This window comes from Oncorhynchus clarkii, chromosome 2 (assembly GCF_045791955.1).
Source record: "Oncorhynchus clarkii lewisi isolate Uvic-CL-2024 chromosome 2, UVic_Ocla_1.0, whole genome shotgun sequence".
Lineage (NCBI taxonomy): Eukaryota > Metazoa > Chordata > Actinopteri > Salmoniformes > Salmonidae > Oncorhynchus > Oncorhynchus clarkii.
The window spans coordinates 35,042,312-35,057,669 of NC_092148.1; the positions used below are offsets into that span (position 1 = coordinate 35,042,312).

The following is a 15,358-nucleotide window of genomic DNA, read 5'->3' on the forward strand; positions in this document are numbered from 1 at the left end:
CCAGACATGACGGGCCAATTACTGAGCCGATGACTCAGTCCTTTATAGATCAGTACTGTGTGGGCTGATCAGGCTTCAGAGAGCACACAGGAGGACTCCTCCACTGTTTCAGTTTGAGGGAAGGCTTCACAGCCACGGACTAACCGACTCAAGCCAGATGAGAATAAATTATATAAATAACAAATTATCTGCTGATACTGTTCCATCTTGCCTGAAGTGGAGATGGTAATTAGGCTATGTGAGAAACATACATTGACATGGTGGTAATTCTCTGTCTCTCTGTGTGTGCGTACGTGCACACATTTATTTTTGAGTGTCGTCCATACAGCTAGCCTCACCATTCCCTGTGACATCTGTGTGCTGGTCCACATTGAGGCGCATTCTGAAGTGTATCTCATCTCCTGTTCCAGGTGCCTCCCTGCAGGAGCCCTCCACGAGGCTGACCCCTGCTGGCAGCTCCATGATTAGCAGGACCCGAGGAGTCCGGATGTGGAGGGTCGAATCTCCTCCTGTAACTCTCACCTCTGCATAGCTCTTAGCCACATCTCTCCTGGGGGAGGGACAGACAGAGAGTGTCTTAATTTTTCTAAGCACAGGTAAACCTGGTAACAAAACATATACAATTGGATTAATGACTCAGCATAATGGTAGACTTCTGCACAATGGCTACGAGCCAAATGAGACCACGTTCCTTGACAAGTGGATGATAAACAAGTGAATGGTAGACCAGTGTGTGTGTGTGTGACAGTACTGAAGTCATTTATCATAACCTTCCAACCTGTCCTTATCCCCCTCTACCTCCTGCCTGTTGCCGTCTCAGCTCAAAGTAGAAGTCTAATGAGTTAGAGGAAAACTTGCAAAGAGAGAGGATGCACTCACTGCTCTGAAGGAAGAACGGAAACGAGCTGTAGGCCAACTGAAGGGAGAGAGGGAGAGAGAAATAAAGAGATTTATATTGTGTGTGTGTGTAAGAAAGAGAAATGAAGGAAGAAATAAAGAGTGGTGGGTAGGGGAAAAAGCATGTACAATGTTTATCTAATAGAGAAAAAGTCCCCCTCGAAGCGATACCCATGATGCACTCATGCATGGATGATATGTTGCCCTCTGCTCAATCTCTTGGTTCGATGCAATTATTTTCACTAGCCATGCAATGTGTCTCTGTCCATGCTTGACACAACTGCTGTCCCCCAGGAAGAAAAACATATTTCCCAGCAAAGACAGCTTTAAAGACTTGGGTCAGCTGCATTGGATTTTCTCACTTCCAACCGAGTGGAGGAAGCAACAACAAACAACTGGAAGGAACCATCATCAGATTTGCTCTAAATTATTCTGTCTACAATTAGATATTTAGGCTACTACTGCCTCACCAGACAATACACAAGCGATTGGTAAAACAAGGGTCTCTAACCAGTAAAACCTGCTTTTTTTTTTACAAGATATTATCCAACTATAGAACAATTAGGCTATGCAGCGAAGCACAGACTAGGCTATAGGCCTAACCTACAGAATCCCACACCAATAAACTGTAACACATTTAGGGGACTTTTCTGTTTCCATCTACCGTGTCTCAATGGGCCATGGCTCCGGCAGGCCTGCTCTCACTTGGGGCAAAAGCCAGGCCACTGGTACTTTTCAAATTGTGTTTACATAACAATGGCTAACTGTGAACTTTAACACCTTCTCACAAAGCAACTGTTTTGATAACCTATGCAGAGGTTGTTGATTCTGCTCTTCACAAGTCCTCACTGTCAGCCCTGTGGAACAGTGGAAACACAATTTCCCAAGTATCACAGAAGGGTGTATACACTTGTATAACACTGGTGTTACAGTCGAAAAGCAGCATTAAGTGAGAAGAGTATACATTTATTCTCAGAGATGAAAAGATTAATTAGGGTCCGATTCAAATTTGAGATAAGCAGACTTAACATGGACTTAGGTCCATAAAACATGGACTTAAGTCAAAATATTTTGTTTTAAGTCCATCTTAAGTCAACTTATCTCACGCTGTTTTTGTTAACAGTCCAAATGCAGCATTAGGGCCCTATTAAAACTAAACATTTTGACTTAAGAGCATGTTTTATGGACTCAAGTCCATGTTAAGTCTGACTAGCTGTCACAGCTGGAATGGCCCATTTCATTATATAATATCAACTAAACAAAAAAATAGCCCAATGTGAAACTGTTCATTTCCTACAACTGGTGTCAAAATATAGCATTACATCCATGAGAACATGTTGGCCCAATATATGTGATGTAAGGGCAGGGCCATCACCTGTTTCCTAACATTCGGGGGTCATATCTGAAGAGCAGGGGCTGAGAGGGTTGTAAGGTCAGAGGAGAAAAAGAGGCCCTTTTCTAATATAACTTCCTGCAATTCTACATGATTTTATATGACTGGAGATATGAATCATATTTTTTATACCACACAAATGATCAAAATGGCAAGTTTGATGTTGAAATAGGCCTACTGAGATCAATAAAACGAACTGCCCATGTCTTAAACCCAACCAATAGCATAGGCCTGTGAAAAGAGAGGATACACATATTTTAGGCCTACAATATGAGGAAATTAAAGTACACCAACTTTCTGGTGGCACTCACTTATCCAAACAGATTTTTCCCGCAATTGTATTTTGATATATATATATATATATATATATACAAATATGCTGTTCATTGATAGCTACAACAGTCGGCGGTTTGATATTTGGCGCCTGGGCTGCAGCCTTGGCGCTCATGTGACAAAACACAGTCAACAGCATAAAAAAAGAAGAGAGATATTGATCATCTATGGCTATATTATGCTCTCTGGTGTAGTATTTTCAACGATTTCATTTATTTCTGTAGAGACGGGAGTAGTTACATAATTGGCACATTCATTTCAATTTAACTGCAGCACTTCGAGCGCACCTTCCTGCAGCGCGCTGTATTTTCCAAGGCCAAATAATGAACACTTCTTCTTATTAATTCAATTGATCGTGGTCAATAATCCTATGAGGTTATTGTGAAGGTAGGCCTACTGTAACAATGATATATCAGCAAGTAGCCTAGCCTATTACAAGATAATAAATTCAGAAAGTCAATGAAGCCAATAGTGGTTTCAGCTACACTGTTATAGAAGGCATCCTTTTAACCTATAAGAAAATATGTCAAATGCCTTGAATAGCCTATGGGAAAAGTGTACACGTGTATTTGCATCAGTAGGCTATGTGACTGAAATGCATCAGAAAAGTTGGGCTATAGGCCTAATGTGTGTGTAGAGAAGTTCTGGATTGCTTTCAATTGCTAGACTAAAGATCATGTGCACTCACCTCATTTTAGCTAATATTTCCAAGCATAAATGTAACCAAATATCCAAACGGAGATTCACTGAAAACAAAAATCGGACATTGATTGATTTATCAAGATGAGTTCCCAGGCGTGTCTCAAAACAGCGCAACGACTCTGTTCTCAATCAAAACGGTGCTGGTATTATCAGTTGACCACACATGGCAATTGCGTTACATTTATTATAACCAGCGGTGTAGTGATATTTTTTTTTAGCTTGCCTACAGGACCACAATTTTGCATTATTATTACGTCATCATTTCTGAATGAAAGTATGTACCGACATTGTATAAGATCATTTTATAATATACATACAATGCATAATCCAAATTGCACGATTGCCTACACATACTGTAAGTAGCTCAAGGAAAATGTTATATTTTTTAAATCCTAAAACTCCACATTATGCCTACTTTATTATAAATTAGGCCGTCATCACTGTCAATCGTGAATGATAATTATTCACGTTTTACACGTGAAACGTACATGCTGCATGCATGCCAACCATTCGATCCAATCAGTTTCATGGCAATATGCATTTCAATCTTGAATGATGTAAAGGTGGGTCACCGGCCTAACTACTGTCTAATCGAATTTTCTAGCAGATGGAGTTAAACACAGCCACAGCATGAGAACAAAAATGCAACAACTTCAGCACAATCATCCTAAATTGACATAAACAATTACGTGGTGTTTTTGGTATAACAGTAGCCTGACATTATATATGCTATTATGGTTGGTGTGTTATGTAGAATACTAATGAATCATTAAGTGATCTTGCGAGAAATATCACTATTCTGAGAAGTGTCACCAGCCACACTACACCCCTGATTATAACCGTTGGATGAAAAAGATTCGGGGTTGACCCAAAATCAATCGGGACTAAAGCCAGGTCCTGGTTAAGTTTTTGTGATGCAGGGCCCGGAGTTGATGTCATAAATATCCCATAAGTGTGTGGTCCTTGCTTGAGATGTTGAATCCCTTTCTTTGCGTTTGTTCTGCGAGAATTTGTGCACGGCACGAACGCACCTCTGTCCTGTCCTGCGAACGTTAGCACAACTAGCTGACATTAGCTAAGACTAGCTAACGTTACCTAGCTAGTGCTTGCTAACTATTCCGCAAATAATTACCGGAGAAAAAGAAAACCACTTTGCAACTGCTTCCTTAGTTCGATAAACACCCCACTGGGGTCCCCAGCTCCTTTGGTATTTTCTCCCATGGTGTGTCTGTCTTTTTCTTCTATGTACTTCTGGTACTCGCAATGGCTAACATTTAATAACAAAGACACGTGCAGTTTACTTTTTTGCTTTAACAGAGATAACGAAATGGCTGTGTACATCTGATTGTCAGTATGGTGAATTAAAGTAAATGTAGCAATAAAAATCATCAGCCTATCAATTTAAAACAGTGAAGACTTCTAAGGCATATATTTGACGAGCTATCAACAAGAGCCGGAACTTCTATATCGCTAGGATGGATTGCAGTCGGACAAATGAAGTAGACGTGCAACAATCTGCAATGCAGTCTGGGACAGCTGTAAACGGGATTGTTTGGGCTTTGTGAACCTGAACGTAGGGCAGGTGTGGTTTTGATGGTAGTTTGTTATTCAATAATAAAGGTCAAGACATCGCTATCTCAGAATATGTAGGATACACGTTATTATCTGACCCGTGAGCGTTGTGTGCTTACTTGACAAGTGCCACGGTTTAACTGATTCGACGACGGGGGCCGGCAACAGCAACACGGGCATTTCTATCATACCGTTAGCTAGCAAGGATACATTTCCCACTGTGCCAATAGCGCAGACTGATTTTTTATTTTTTTTTCCCATTCGTCAAGTTGGATAAATAATTTAGTGATAGAGGTTTTCAAATATCCTACTAACGGTAAGCATTTATCGATGATTGTCACGGCCGAGAAATAACTGTCGTTGCTAGCTTTGGGACACAACATCGGGAGTTAGTCTGTCTGAGAATGTGTCCCAAAGCTAGTCGTTGCAGGCTGTAACGTTACAGCGAACTAAGTTACATGGTACTATTGTAACCATCTGGGTGTTGGTTCCATGCCTTGACTGAGTTAGTTAGCTAACTTATTACGATAGGTGATGTCATTCAAGTTTGGTTGCGAGTTATTTTTAGCTGCCTTGAAAAGTGTATAACGTCGTCTGCCTTCGAAATAACACTTGTCTTGTCTCCATCTTTTTAAATAGGTGACTTGCTAGCTAGTTTGAGCTTGCGTTATATAATTTGCATATCATTATATAGTTCTTGTCAATATCTAGTTGGTGTCATTATGAAATTAGGCTCTCTTGTCAACTAACTACAGATCCATATTGCAGCAAGTACAAAGACTAGGGCTGTCATTTAGTTTCCTGTGTCGCCCACCCCATCAATAACACATTTTATTGTGAGGCAATTGGCAGGGCTGTCATGTGATGCACGTACTCGTACCACGTAGGTCTGTCCCTTCCCTGATTACCAGGCGGCAGGAATGTAGGTTTCTGCCTAGGTTGACATTGTATTCGATACTGGTACTCCCTGTATCAAGCCATGTTATTTTCAACTCCCTATACATAGCCATGTTTTGTTTATTTTTTACTCATGATTTTTATTTGCTATTCACTGTGCAACTATTTCCATGTTTTTTTGTTTTGAATCTGTAACTCTGCACGGTTGGAAATGGACCCATAAGTAAGCATTTACTGTTAGTCTACACCTTGTTGTCTACAAAGCATGTGACAATTAAAATGTTATTTGATTTGATTGTAGTTGGAACCCAACTCTCTCACACACATCTTTCTCTCTCTGTTCACTTGACTTCTGTATCGTCTGTTGAAGCCCGCCCATCTATCTACCTCTTCCATGTCTTAGTGAAACAGGCATCTGTTTCACTAAGACGTCTGGAAGAAGACACTCATGATTACGCACTCTTCACATACCAACACTAACCGTGTCAATTTCTTGTACCCCGTCAGACTTTGTTCCTAATAAACATTTGTCATTTGTTTATGACTGGTCAATAAACAGCTCCATCTGTGCACCATCATCAATCCATGTACTTCTCTGTAATGCTCTCATTCTGACAGATTGACTGGCACTGGCCTGCACATTAAGGACACATATGTAGTGTGAGACTAATGAAGCTTCCATACGCAATGTTCTGATTAATCACTCACTATGACTCAGAGTTATGATCTCTCCCCCCCCCCCCGACTCATTCACTCCAGGTGTGATGTGTGTATGTGAGCTTGGTGTTGACAAGTAGCAGAATAACCACCCAGGAGGATGAATGCAGAGGAAGTGGAGCTGCTCAGTGACTCCAAGTACAGGAATTATGTGGCGGCGGTTGACAAGGCCCTCAAGAACTTTGAGTACTCTAGCGAATGGGCGGACCTCATCTCTGCACTGGGCAAACTCAACAAAGTAACGACCACAAACATTTACGTGTTTGGATATTTCACATATGTACATTTTAGTTTGGAATGGATACACAATGACCACATCAGCAATTAAAACCTGATCTGCATAGTCTCTAATGCGCTAAATGCTTTTTTTTTTTTTTTTTACTCGACACTATTGCGGAAAGCTGTAGATTGGCCACTGGTACTCCACGTCTGATGTTTGAATCTTTTTCTCAGGTTTTGCAAAGCAATGCCAAGTACCAGGTGGTGCCCAAGAAGCTGACGATAGGCAAGCGTCTGGCTCAATGCCTCCACCCAGCTCTGCCCAGCGGGGTGCATCGCAAGGCCCTGGAGACCTACGAGATCATCTTCAAGATCATAGGGCCCAAGAGGCTGGCCAAAGACCTCTTCCTCTACAGGTACCGACTAGGCTACTGGATGTCAACACTTGTTCAGGACAGTAGGAGAAGTACAGTAGCTTTATTGTAACTGGAGAACATGTCATAAACTGAATTTGAACTAGTAAAGTAAGTAAATAATCCTTGTCCAGGCCAGAATGGTCCATAGGGCAGGAGCCGGTTTCTCCTGTTTCTGTAGCGTGAGGCAGCATGATGTAGAAGTACACCCCTGGACAGAACGCTAGTCTATCGCAGGGCCTTACCCTCAATCCATCTCCTTTGAACTAGTAAGAGAATGAAAATAAGGCATATTTTTCTACAGTTGACCTATCTGCCATATAATTTCCCCTTTACTCTATTACCACACCACCGAACACCTGCCCCCTGCTTTCTGTTTCAGCTCTGGGCTGTTCCCTCTCCTCTCAAATGCTGCTATGTCTGTGAAGCCGGTGCTGCTGGGCCTGTATGAGACATACTACCTGCCCCTGGGAAAGACCCTCAAACCTGGCCTGCAGGGGCTGCTGACTGGGGTCCTACCGGGCCTGGAGGAGGGCTCTGAATACTATGATAGGTAAGAGATGGAGGGCTGGAGAAAGAGAAATTATGTCATTGAATGAAGTGAATTGCTAATTATGAAGGGAAAAAAATATTCAGTCAGAATCAACCTTAGTAACAATTCAATCATCTGGGATTCAGTATGTTTGATTTGCAACCGAAATTCAGTTATTTCAATTCAATGCAATCCTCTCCAGGACCAACATGTTGCTAGAGAAGGTGGCTGCGGCAGTGGAGCAGTCGGCCTTCTACAGCGCCCTGTGGGGCAGCATCCTGACCAGCCCCGCCGTGCGCCTGCCCGGGGTCACCTTTGTCCTGCTGCACCTCAACCGCAAACTCTCCATGGAGGACCAGCTCTATGTCATGGGCAGCGACATTGAACTCATGGTACACAAAAAGAATAATCATTTTCAGAGACACTTGTCTTTTTCCTTTATCCCAACCCCCCCCCCCCCCAAGATGCACACACCAAGTAGAGCTTGTAGTGCCTGTGTTTGGGGAACATTTAGAAATCATTAGTAGTGTATTCATGATGCAGACTGAGATATTAAATCCTGTGAACTTGTATTGAGTAGGTCCAGGAGTTTTTCCTAATAAAATAAAAACTTTAACTTTGGGCCCTACTTCTTTCCTGAAGAACAAGAACAAGCAACAAATGCAATAGGAGTCAACCCAGTCTGGTTTTTCTGAAATTCAACATATTCACAAAAGTATTTGCAGTACATTAGATAGATGTAAATGGGGCTTGATTTAACCCTGTGTGGTGTCGAACCCTGCAGGTGGAGGCAGTCAGCACGTCAGTGCAGGACTCCAGTGTTCTGGTCCAGAGGAGCACCCTGGACCTGATCCTCTTCTGCTTCCCATTCCACATGAGTCAGGTAAGGACAGATCTGCACTACTCTGTCAGCACTGCTCAGCACACAAGACAGCAGTCACAGCACTTTGGGGAACTGGCCATTCTTGATGATGAGGCTATCCGACGTTCAGTTAGAGAGAGAGCATGCAGTGACTCACAGTGGATGCTTGTTTGGCTGTTCACCTCTCCATTCAATCATCGAAGCACAATGTGCCTCAGAGACCAAACAGCCCAAATTACGGCATCCTTCTAATTAAGAACTCGTCTGACCTCAGCTATTATTTCCTTACTTTTGTTGTGTGTGTGTTGCTGTTCTAGGCCACCCGTCCAGACATGATTCGGATCCTCTCTGCAGCACTGCATGTGGTTCTGAGGAGGGACATGTCACTCAACCGCAGACTGTACGCCTGGCTGCTGGGTAAAATACACACTCACGCACATACAATGGTTTTCCTTAAGCGGTAATAGCCGGGTTCTGGGCGTCATTTTTTGGGGAAAATCCGATAAATACAATTGGCACCGGCAAATTGTCTGGGAGAAGAAGAAAATAAACCCATTGTGAAATAATGCTTTTTAGCCTATTCACTGATGGAAATACCAGTCTTTGTAAATACATTTGATGGGCCATGCTTATCAGTCGATGTTCAGTATATTTGTTATGTATCCTATTTATCACATGCGTACAGCATACAGAGCGTTTTAGCAGAGAATCCGTCGGACAGCGTGCTAGCTGCTGCTACAGCAAAGGCTTAGGCAACCGAAAACAGGCTTCATCAGCGCGTCACACCAATTTGCAATTAGTTGTGTCAAGTTGGCTGGATGTTCTTTGGCTGGTGGACCATTCTTGATACACACGGGAAACTGTTGTGCGTGAAACACAGCAGCGTTGCAGTTCTTGACACAAACCGGTGCGCCTGGCACCTACCACCATACCCCATTCAAAGGCACTCCAATTTTTTGTCTTGCCCATTCACCCTCTGAATGGCACACATACACAATCCATGTCTCAATTGTCTCAAGGCGTTAAAATCCTTCTTTAACCTGTCTCCTCCCCTACACTGATTTGAAGTGGATTTAACAAGTGACATCAATAAGGGATCTTAGCCTTCATCTGGATTCACCTGGTTAGTGTATCATGGCTTTCCATGGAAAAGAGCAGGTGTTCTCAACTTTCTTTCATTGTCCAGTAGCCAAAGACACAATCCTAGTCATATTAACAACCCATGCTAGTGGCTGCATATTAGATCTCCCCTCTCTCTGTCACATGAAACCACAAGAATGTGGGGTGTGCTTTTGACAACGGTGTTTTCCCACTAATTGCATTATGGAACGAACATTCACCCCTAACCTACTGCCTTGTGCTGCTTTGCTGCGCTTATAATGTGAATAAATAATAGTTTATCAACATTTTTAAGCTAAACGTTCTGATCTGTTGCATCAGAATCATTGCTTTAAAAAATAGATATGTTTTTACGTAGCCTAGACCTACCTACAGGTTGTATGAATATGGGATCTATCGTGCCACAACTGTCCCAGAGTCTGTTTGGAATAGGCTATTTCTTTCTTGCACAGAACGACAAGATGACCAATAGAATAGGTCAACTTTTCTATGGGGGATAGTAGGTTGACATAGGCTAGTGATTTTGTTGCACTCCACAAGGAGTGCCTGTCACGCGAATGCAGTAAGCCAAGGTAAATTGCTAGCTAGCATTAAACTTATCTTATAAAAATCAATCAATCATAATCACTAGTTAACTACACATGGTTGATGATATTACTAGATATTATCTAGCGTATCATGTATAATCTGACTGAGCATACAAGTATCTAAGTATCCTACAGAGTGGTGGTAGGCAGAAGCAGGCGCGTAAACATTCATTCAAACAGCACTTTCGTGCGTTTTGCCAGCAGCTCTTCGTTGTGCTTCAAGTATTGCGCTGTTTATGACTTCAAGCATATCAACTCCCGAGATGAGGCTGGTGTAACCGAAGTGAAATGGCTAGCTAGTTAGTGCGCGCTAATAGCGTTTCAAACCTCACTCGCTCTGAGCCTTCTAGTAGTTGTTCCCCTTGCTCTGCATGGGTAACGCTGCTTCGAGGGTGGCTGTTGTCGTTGTGTTCCTGGTTCGAGCCCAGGGAGGAGCGAGGAGAGAGACGGAAGCTATACTGTTACACTGGCAATACTAAAGTGCCTATAAGAACATCCAATAGTCAAAGGTTAATGAAATACAAATGGTAAAGAGAGAAATAGTCCTATAATAACTACAACCTAAAACTTCTTACCTGGGAATATTGAAGACTCATGTTAAAAGGAACCACCAGCTTTCATATGTTCTCATGTTCTGAGCAAGGAACTTAAACTTTAGCTTTCTTACATGGCACATATTGCACTTTTACTTTCTTCTCCAATACTTTGTTTTTGCATTATTTAAACCAAATTTAACATGTTTCATTATTTATTTGAGGCTAAATATATTTTATTGATGTATAATATTAAGTTAAAATAAGTGTTTATTCAGTATTGTTGTAATTGTCATTATTAAAAATAAAATTAATCGGCCGATTAATCGGTATCGACTTTTTTGGTCCTCCAATAATCGGTATCGGCGTTGAAAAATCATAATCGGTCGACCTCTAATACATACCACTGCATGCGTTCTGTACAACTTATTATAGTTGCGCTGTTGGACTTTGCCTGTTGGAATGATCATCTGGTCATTAATGTCTTGTGCAGTAACATGTCTTGTAACAAGTCATATGCCAGTGCTTATTTCCCTACTTTGTTTTGTCTTATTTGCATCTTACTCGCTGTGGATTTAAAAAAAATGCTGGTAAGTGTCTGCTTGGTTAAGCAGGGCTAATTTTTTTACACGCAGAAAAGCTTGTTTGTTTGCAAAATTACTGGTAACTCAATCTCACCCCACCCTCTTCTCCCTTGTCTTTCTTCATATTGTGTTGTGTGTGTGTGTGTGTGTGTGTGTGTGTGTGTGTGTACTCTGCTCCTAGGCTTTGACAACAATGGTGTGAGGACAGGCCCTCGCAGCTCGCGACAGAGCAACCCTGAGGACCATGCTACCCAGTATTTCAATACCTACTCCAAGGACATGCTGGTCCAGGTACGCCTTGTATGCACACAACCCCCCCCCCCCCTCCCTACACTCACACACGGCCTTTATAAAAATGCATACAAAAACAAAACAAGCTGTTCCATGTGCATTTGCTCAGCCTTTAAATACAGATTGCTAACACACACTTACAAGACAAACTGTTTTCTAAGCTATTCGCTTAAATTATTATTTTCAAAGACCTCAAAGTTTTGAGTGGTTCGTCTGAAAGGGAGCAAGGTAAATGCCATTTTTCAGCAGGTGAAATTCAGACCCCTACTGCTCCCCTCTGTGCCCCCTTTTAATCTCTAAACTACCCCCCACCCCACCTACACACACACACCCTTAGGGGTTTGCCTGTAATGCCTGTAGCCCCCTACTTCCACACCCCTCCTAATCCCAGGGGCCTTCCCTTTGAAGATCTCTGAAATACTGCTCTGTGCCTGGGCCATGATCACACACTCACACACTATTCCCCCTTGTAATGCACTGTCACGCTCCAACAGCATTGGCCCTTATGATGGCGGGGCCTACATGTGATGTGTCCTGTTACTCCAGGGGTTGGGACAGACAGACCAGGGCTTTAATTTGTTCATCTGCCATCTGTTCATGGACACTTGTTGGGTCTCCTCCTGCCGGGAAACGGGGCTACTGCAGGGACCGCCTGTTCCCCGGACCCATCCGCTTCTGTGTTAGACGAGGCGTGAAACACACACACACACACACTGAAGGACAAAAATAAGACTTGCCTTGGAAAATGTCCCCAGGCCCTAACCCAAAAATGTAATCCCAACCAGAAACTAGATAGCTAACCAGCTGAGTCCGTGTTCTGCCGCCTGTCTCTGGAGTTGCTTTGATCGTTCTGTATTTTTTGAATGCGGTTTGATCCAGAAGTTTTGACCGTGTGTGTGCAGGCAATGGTGGGGATCCTGCAAGGGAAGGCCCGAGGCGGGGAGGAGGAGAGCATCCTGATGCATGACCTCAAGCCTTTCCGCATTCTCATCAGTCTGCTGGACAAACCTGAACTCGGTACGGTATATTACTACATCCATCAGATCAATGCAACACATATCATTCATGTCACTTTTACACACCGAATAGAACACACACAGCATTTTGGTCATAGTGACCCACTACTGGGCCGCTTTCAGAAGGGAACACCATAGCAAAACGTTTCACAGCTGACAATTAAAATGAGCGCTTCTTATTGGACAAATCCAGGCAGTCCGTCCCCGTTTCAGTCCATTTCCTTGCCTAATGACCCTATTTCCCTTCGACTGTTCAAGATACATTTGTAAATGATCAGTGACTGATTTGTAACCCTGTGTGTTCCAGGACCAGCCATCCTGGAGGACGTTTTGATCGAGGTCTTCAGGACATTACACACACAGTGCCGAGCAGAGTTGGACCTGCAGAACCACAACCAATTCAGCAAGGACCATGCTCATCTCAGCAGGTTGGTGTGTGTGTGTGTGTGTGTGTAACACTAAACACAAGAAAAAAGCCAAAGGTTTAATAATAACCATTGTAAGCTAATTGATTATTGATTGTTTCCCTCAGCAAACTGCGAGAAAACAAGAAAACTGCAGAGCTTATCAAGACGGCCAATCTCCTGTTCAACTCTTTTGAGCCGTACTACATGTGGGACTATATCGCTCACTGGTTCGAGGACTGCTGCAGGTCTGTGTGTATGCGCTGATCCATGTGTTAATGATGACATGGTAAGATAGCGAGATAGAGTCGTGTTCAGGCCACACCATAGCAAAATGTTTCGCAACAGAAAATAAAGTGTTGCATTTCTTATTGGACAAATTTCACTTTTGCGGAATGAACACCCTCCTGTTTTGTGTTTGTAAATGGGTCACTCTGTCCATCTTGCAGCAAGGCAAAGAATGGACCAGGGAATGCTGGGAGCACAGAGTCCTCAGGGCTCTCATTGGTGGAGTTCTGTCAGCTGGTGGACTTCCTACTGGACATTGTGTCCTTGGTGAGACACACACACACACACCCTTCTCTCCCTGCCTTCCTTTCTCACTCATACTATAGTCTCTCTATACAGAACAACAGCCATTGAAATTTCAGTACTCATACAATAGAATATTTACTAATTATAAGTCGCAGTTTCTGAATGTGAGTGCTCATGGCAATCCCTTATGGTGTGTGCTGTCTTTCTATCTGTGTGTGTGCAATGCATTAACAGGTTCTAGAACTGCCTGTATTTTGTATCATTGCATCTTCTAGTAGAGAGAATGCTTGTCTTCATTTCCAATCTGAATAGGTTGGAAAGCCCCTGACACCTTTATTACTGTCTGTGTGCGTGCACAGCGTGTGTGTGAGTGATTGCTTGTGCAGGTGTGTGTGTGTGTGTGTGTGTGTGTGTGTGTGTGTGTGTGTGTGTGTGTGTGTGTGTGTGTGTGTGTGTGTGTGTGTGTGTGTGTGTGTGTGTGTTAGAGCGTACAGATGTTTCTCTGCATGAGTATGTTCTGCATACAAAGTGTCCTCTGGCCTATGCTCTGCTTGCTCCTGTCTGTTCAATCTATCTGCTCTCTTTCCTTGAAGCCTACTAGAAGCATGAGGGTTATCTGCCAGGTAAAGTACTGCTGTCTCCTGCTTCTTCACCCTTCATCCTGCCTGCCTGCATTACTGTGCTTGGATAACATTTTAGCAACGTCCCAGCAACATTCCTAAAGCCAATTTTTAATTTTGGTTATTTTTCTGTCTTTGAATATGGTTATTGTACTTCAGAGTGAGTAAAATTTTCCTGTATTATTGGGAATATGGGAGGAATTTCTACCTAGTCCAATAGAATTGGGATTTTTGTGTAGGAATATACTGTATATATATTAAAAGTTTGGTGGGGGATGTTGTGATAATTAAATTTCAGCCTTGTGTGTCATTATCCTGCATGCACAGAATAATATGCTCCCATTGCTCACATTTAAAGAAGTAGCCTATGGCTTTTTGAATATTTCACTTGTGTTTATTCTTAATTTGTCCATTGTTCTGTTTTCTTTTAGCATCATTTTTGAACATGTAATTTGTAAAGACAATGTCCAATACAACATTCAAGGAAAAGGTACAATGTAAGATGACAATGATTTGAGGAAGCCTGCTCATGATGAAATATTTTAGTAGGGTTGTATTTTTCAAAGGGTCTAACCTATTAAACTTTGATGGCCTCTGATGGCTTTTTCTAAACAACGCATAGTATTGTGTACTACCCTCATAAAATACAATGCTTTCAGAAAGTATTCACACCCCTGGACTTTTCCCAAATGTTTTTTTTTTTTACAAAGTGGGATTAAAATTGATTTAGTTGTAATTTTAAGTGAACGATCTACACAAAATACTCATGTCAAAGTGGAATATCTTTTTTAATGGAAAATAAAACATGAATATATCTTGATTAGATAAGTATTCAACCCCCTGAGTCAATACATGTTGGAATCACCGTTGGCAGTGATTATAGCGGTGTGTCTTTCTGGGTAAGCTTTGCACATCTGTATTGTACAATATTTGCATCTTATTCTTTAAAAAATTATTCAAGCTCTGTCAACTTTGTTGATCATTGCAAGACAGCCATTTTCAAGTCTTGCCATAGATTTTCAAGCCAATTTCAGTCAACTGTAACTCGGCCACTTAGGAACATTCAATGTTGTCTTATTCAGCAACTCCAGTGTAGATATGGCCTTGTGTTTTAACTTATTGTCTTGCTGAAA

At 42.2% G+C, this 15,358-nt stretch overlaps 1 protein-coding gene and 1 pseudogene across 3 annotated transcripts in view; one reads left to right on the forward strand and one right to left on the reverse strand.

Annotated features, from left to right (window-relative positions):
- Positions 1 to 4,727, reverse strand: part of LOC139377293 (E3 ubiquitin-protein ligase E3D-like) — a 36,252-nt pseudogene extending 31,525 nt beyond the window's left edge.
- A 146-nt stretch (positions 4,728 to 4,873) lies between these two features.
- The window catches only part of LOC139367110 (protein DOP1A-like), a 38,257-nt gene continuing 27,772 nt past the window's right edge, over positions 4,874 to 15,358 (forward strand). For 2 of the 3 annotated variants that reach the window (XR_011626845.1, XM_071105174.1), the window contains exons 1-12: positions 4,874 to 5,213; positions 6,554 to 6,749; positions 6,965 to 7,146; positions 7,526 to 7,696; positions 7,878 to 8,067; positions 8,460 to 8,558; positions 8,855 to 8,954; positions 11,542 to 11,651; positions 12,554 to 12,668; positions 12,975 to 13,095; positions 13,200 to 13,319; positions 13,521 to 13,626. Coding sequence is in view for 2 of the 3 variants with exons in the window: in XM_071105174.1 (XP_070961275.1) it covers positions 6,612 to 6,749; positions 6,965 to 7,146; positions 7,526 to 7,696; positions 7,878 to 8,067; positions 8,460 to 8,558; positions 8,855 to 8,954; positions 11,542 to 11,651; positions 12,554 to 12,668; positions 12,975 to 13,095; positions 13,200 to 13,319; positions 13,521 to 13,626 (1,452 nt within the window). In the remaining variant the exon portion in view is untranslated. Of the gene's footprint in view, positions 5,214 to 6,553; positions 6,750 to 6,964; positions 7,147 to 7,525; positions 7,697 to 7,877; positions 8,068 to 8,459; positions 8,559 to 8,854; positions 8,955 to 11,541; positions 11,652 to 12,553; positions 12,669 to 12,974; positions 13,096 to 13,199; positions 13,320 to 13,520; positions 13,627 to 14,198; positions 14,229 to 15,358 lie in introns of all 3 variants that reach the window. The other variant, XM_071105166.1, reaches the window with a different exon arrangement.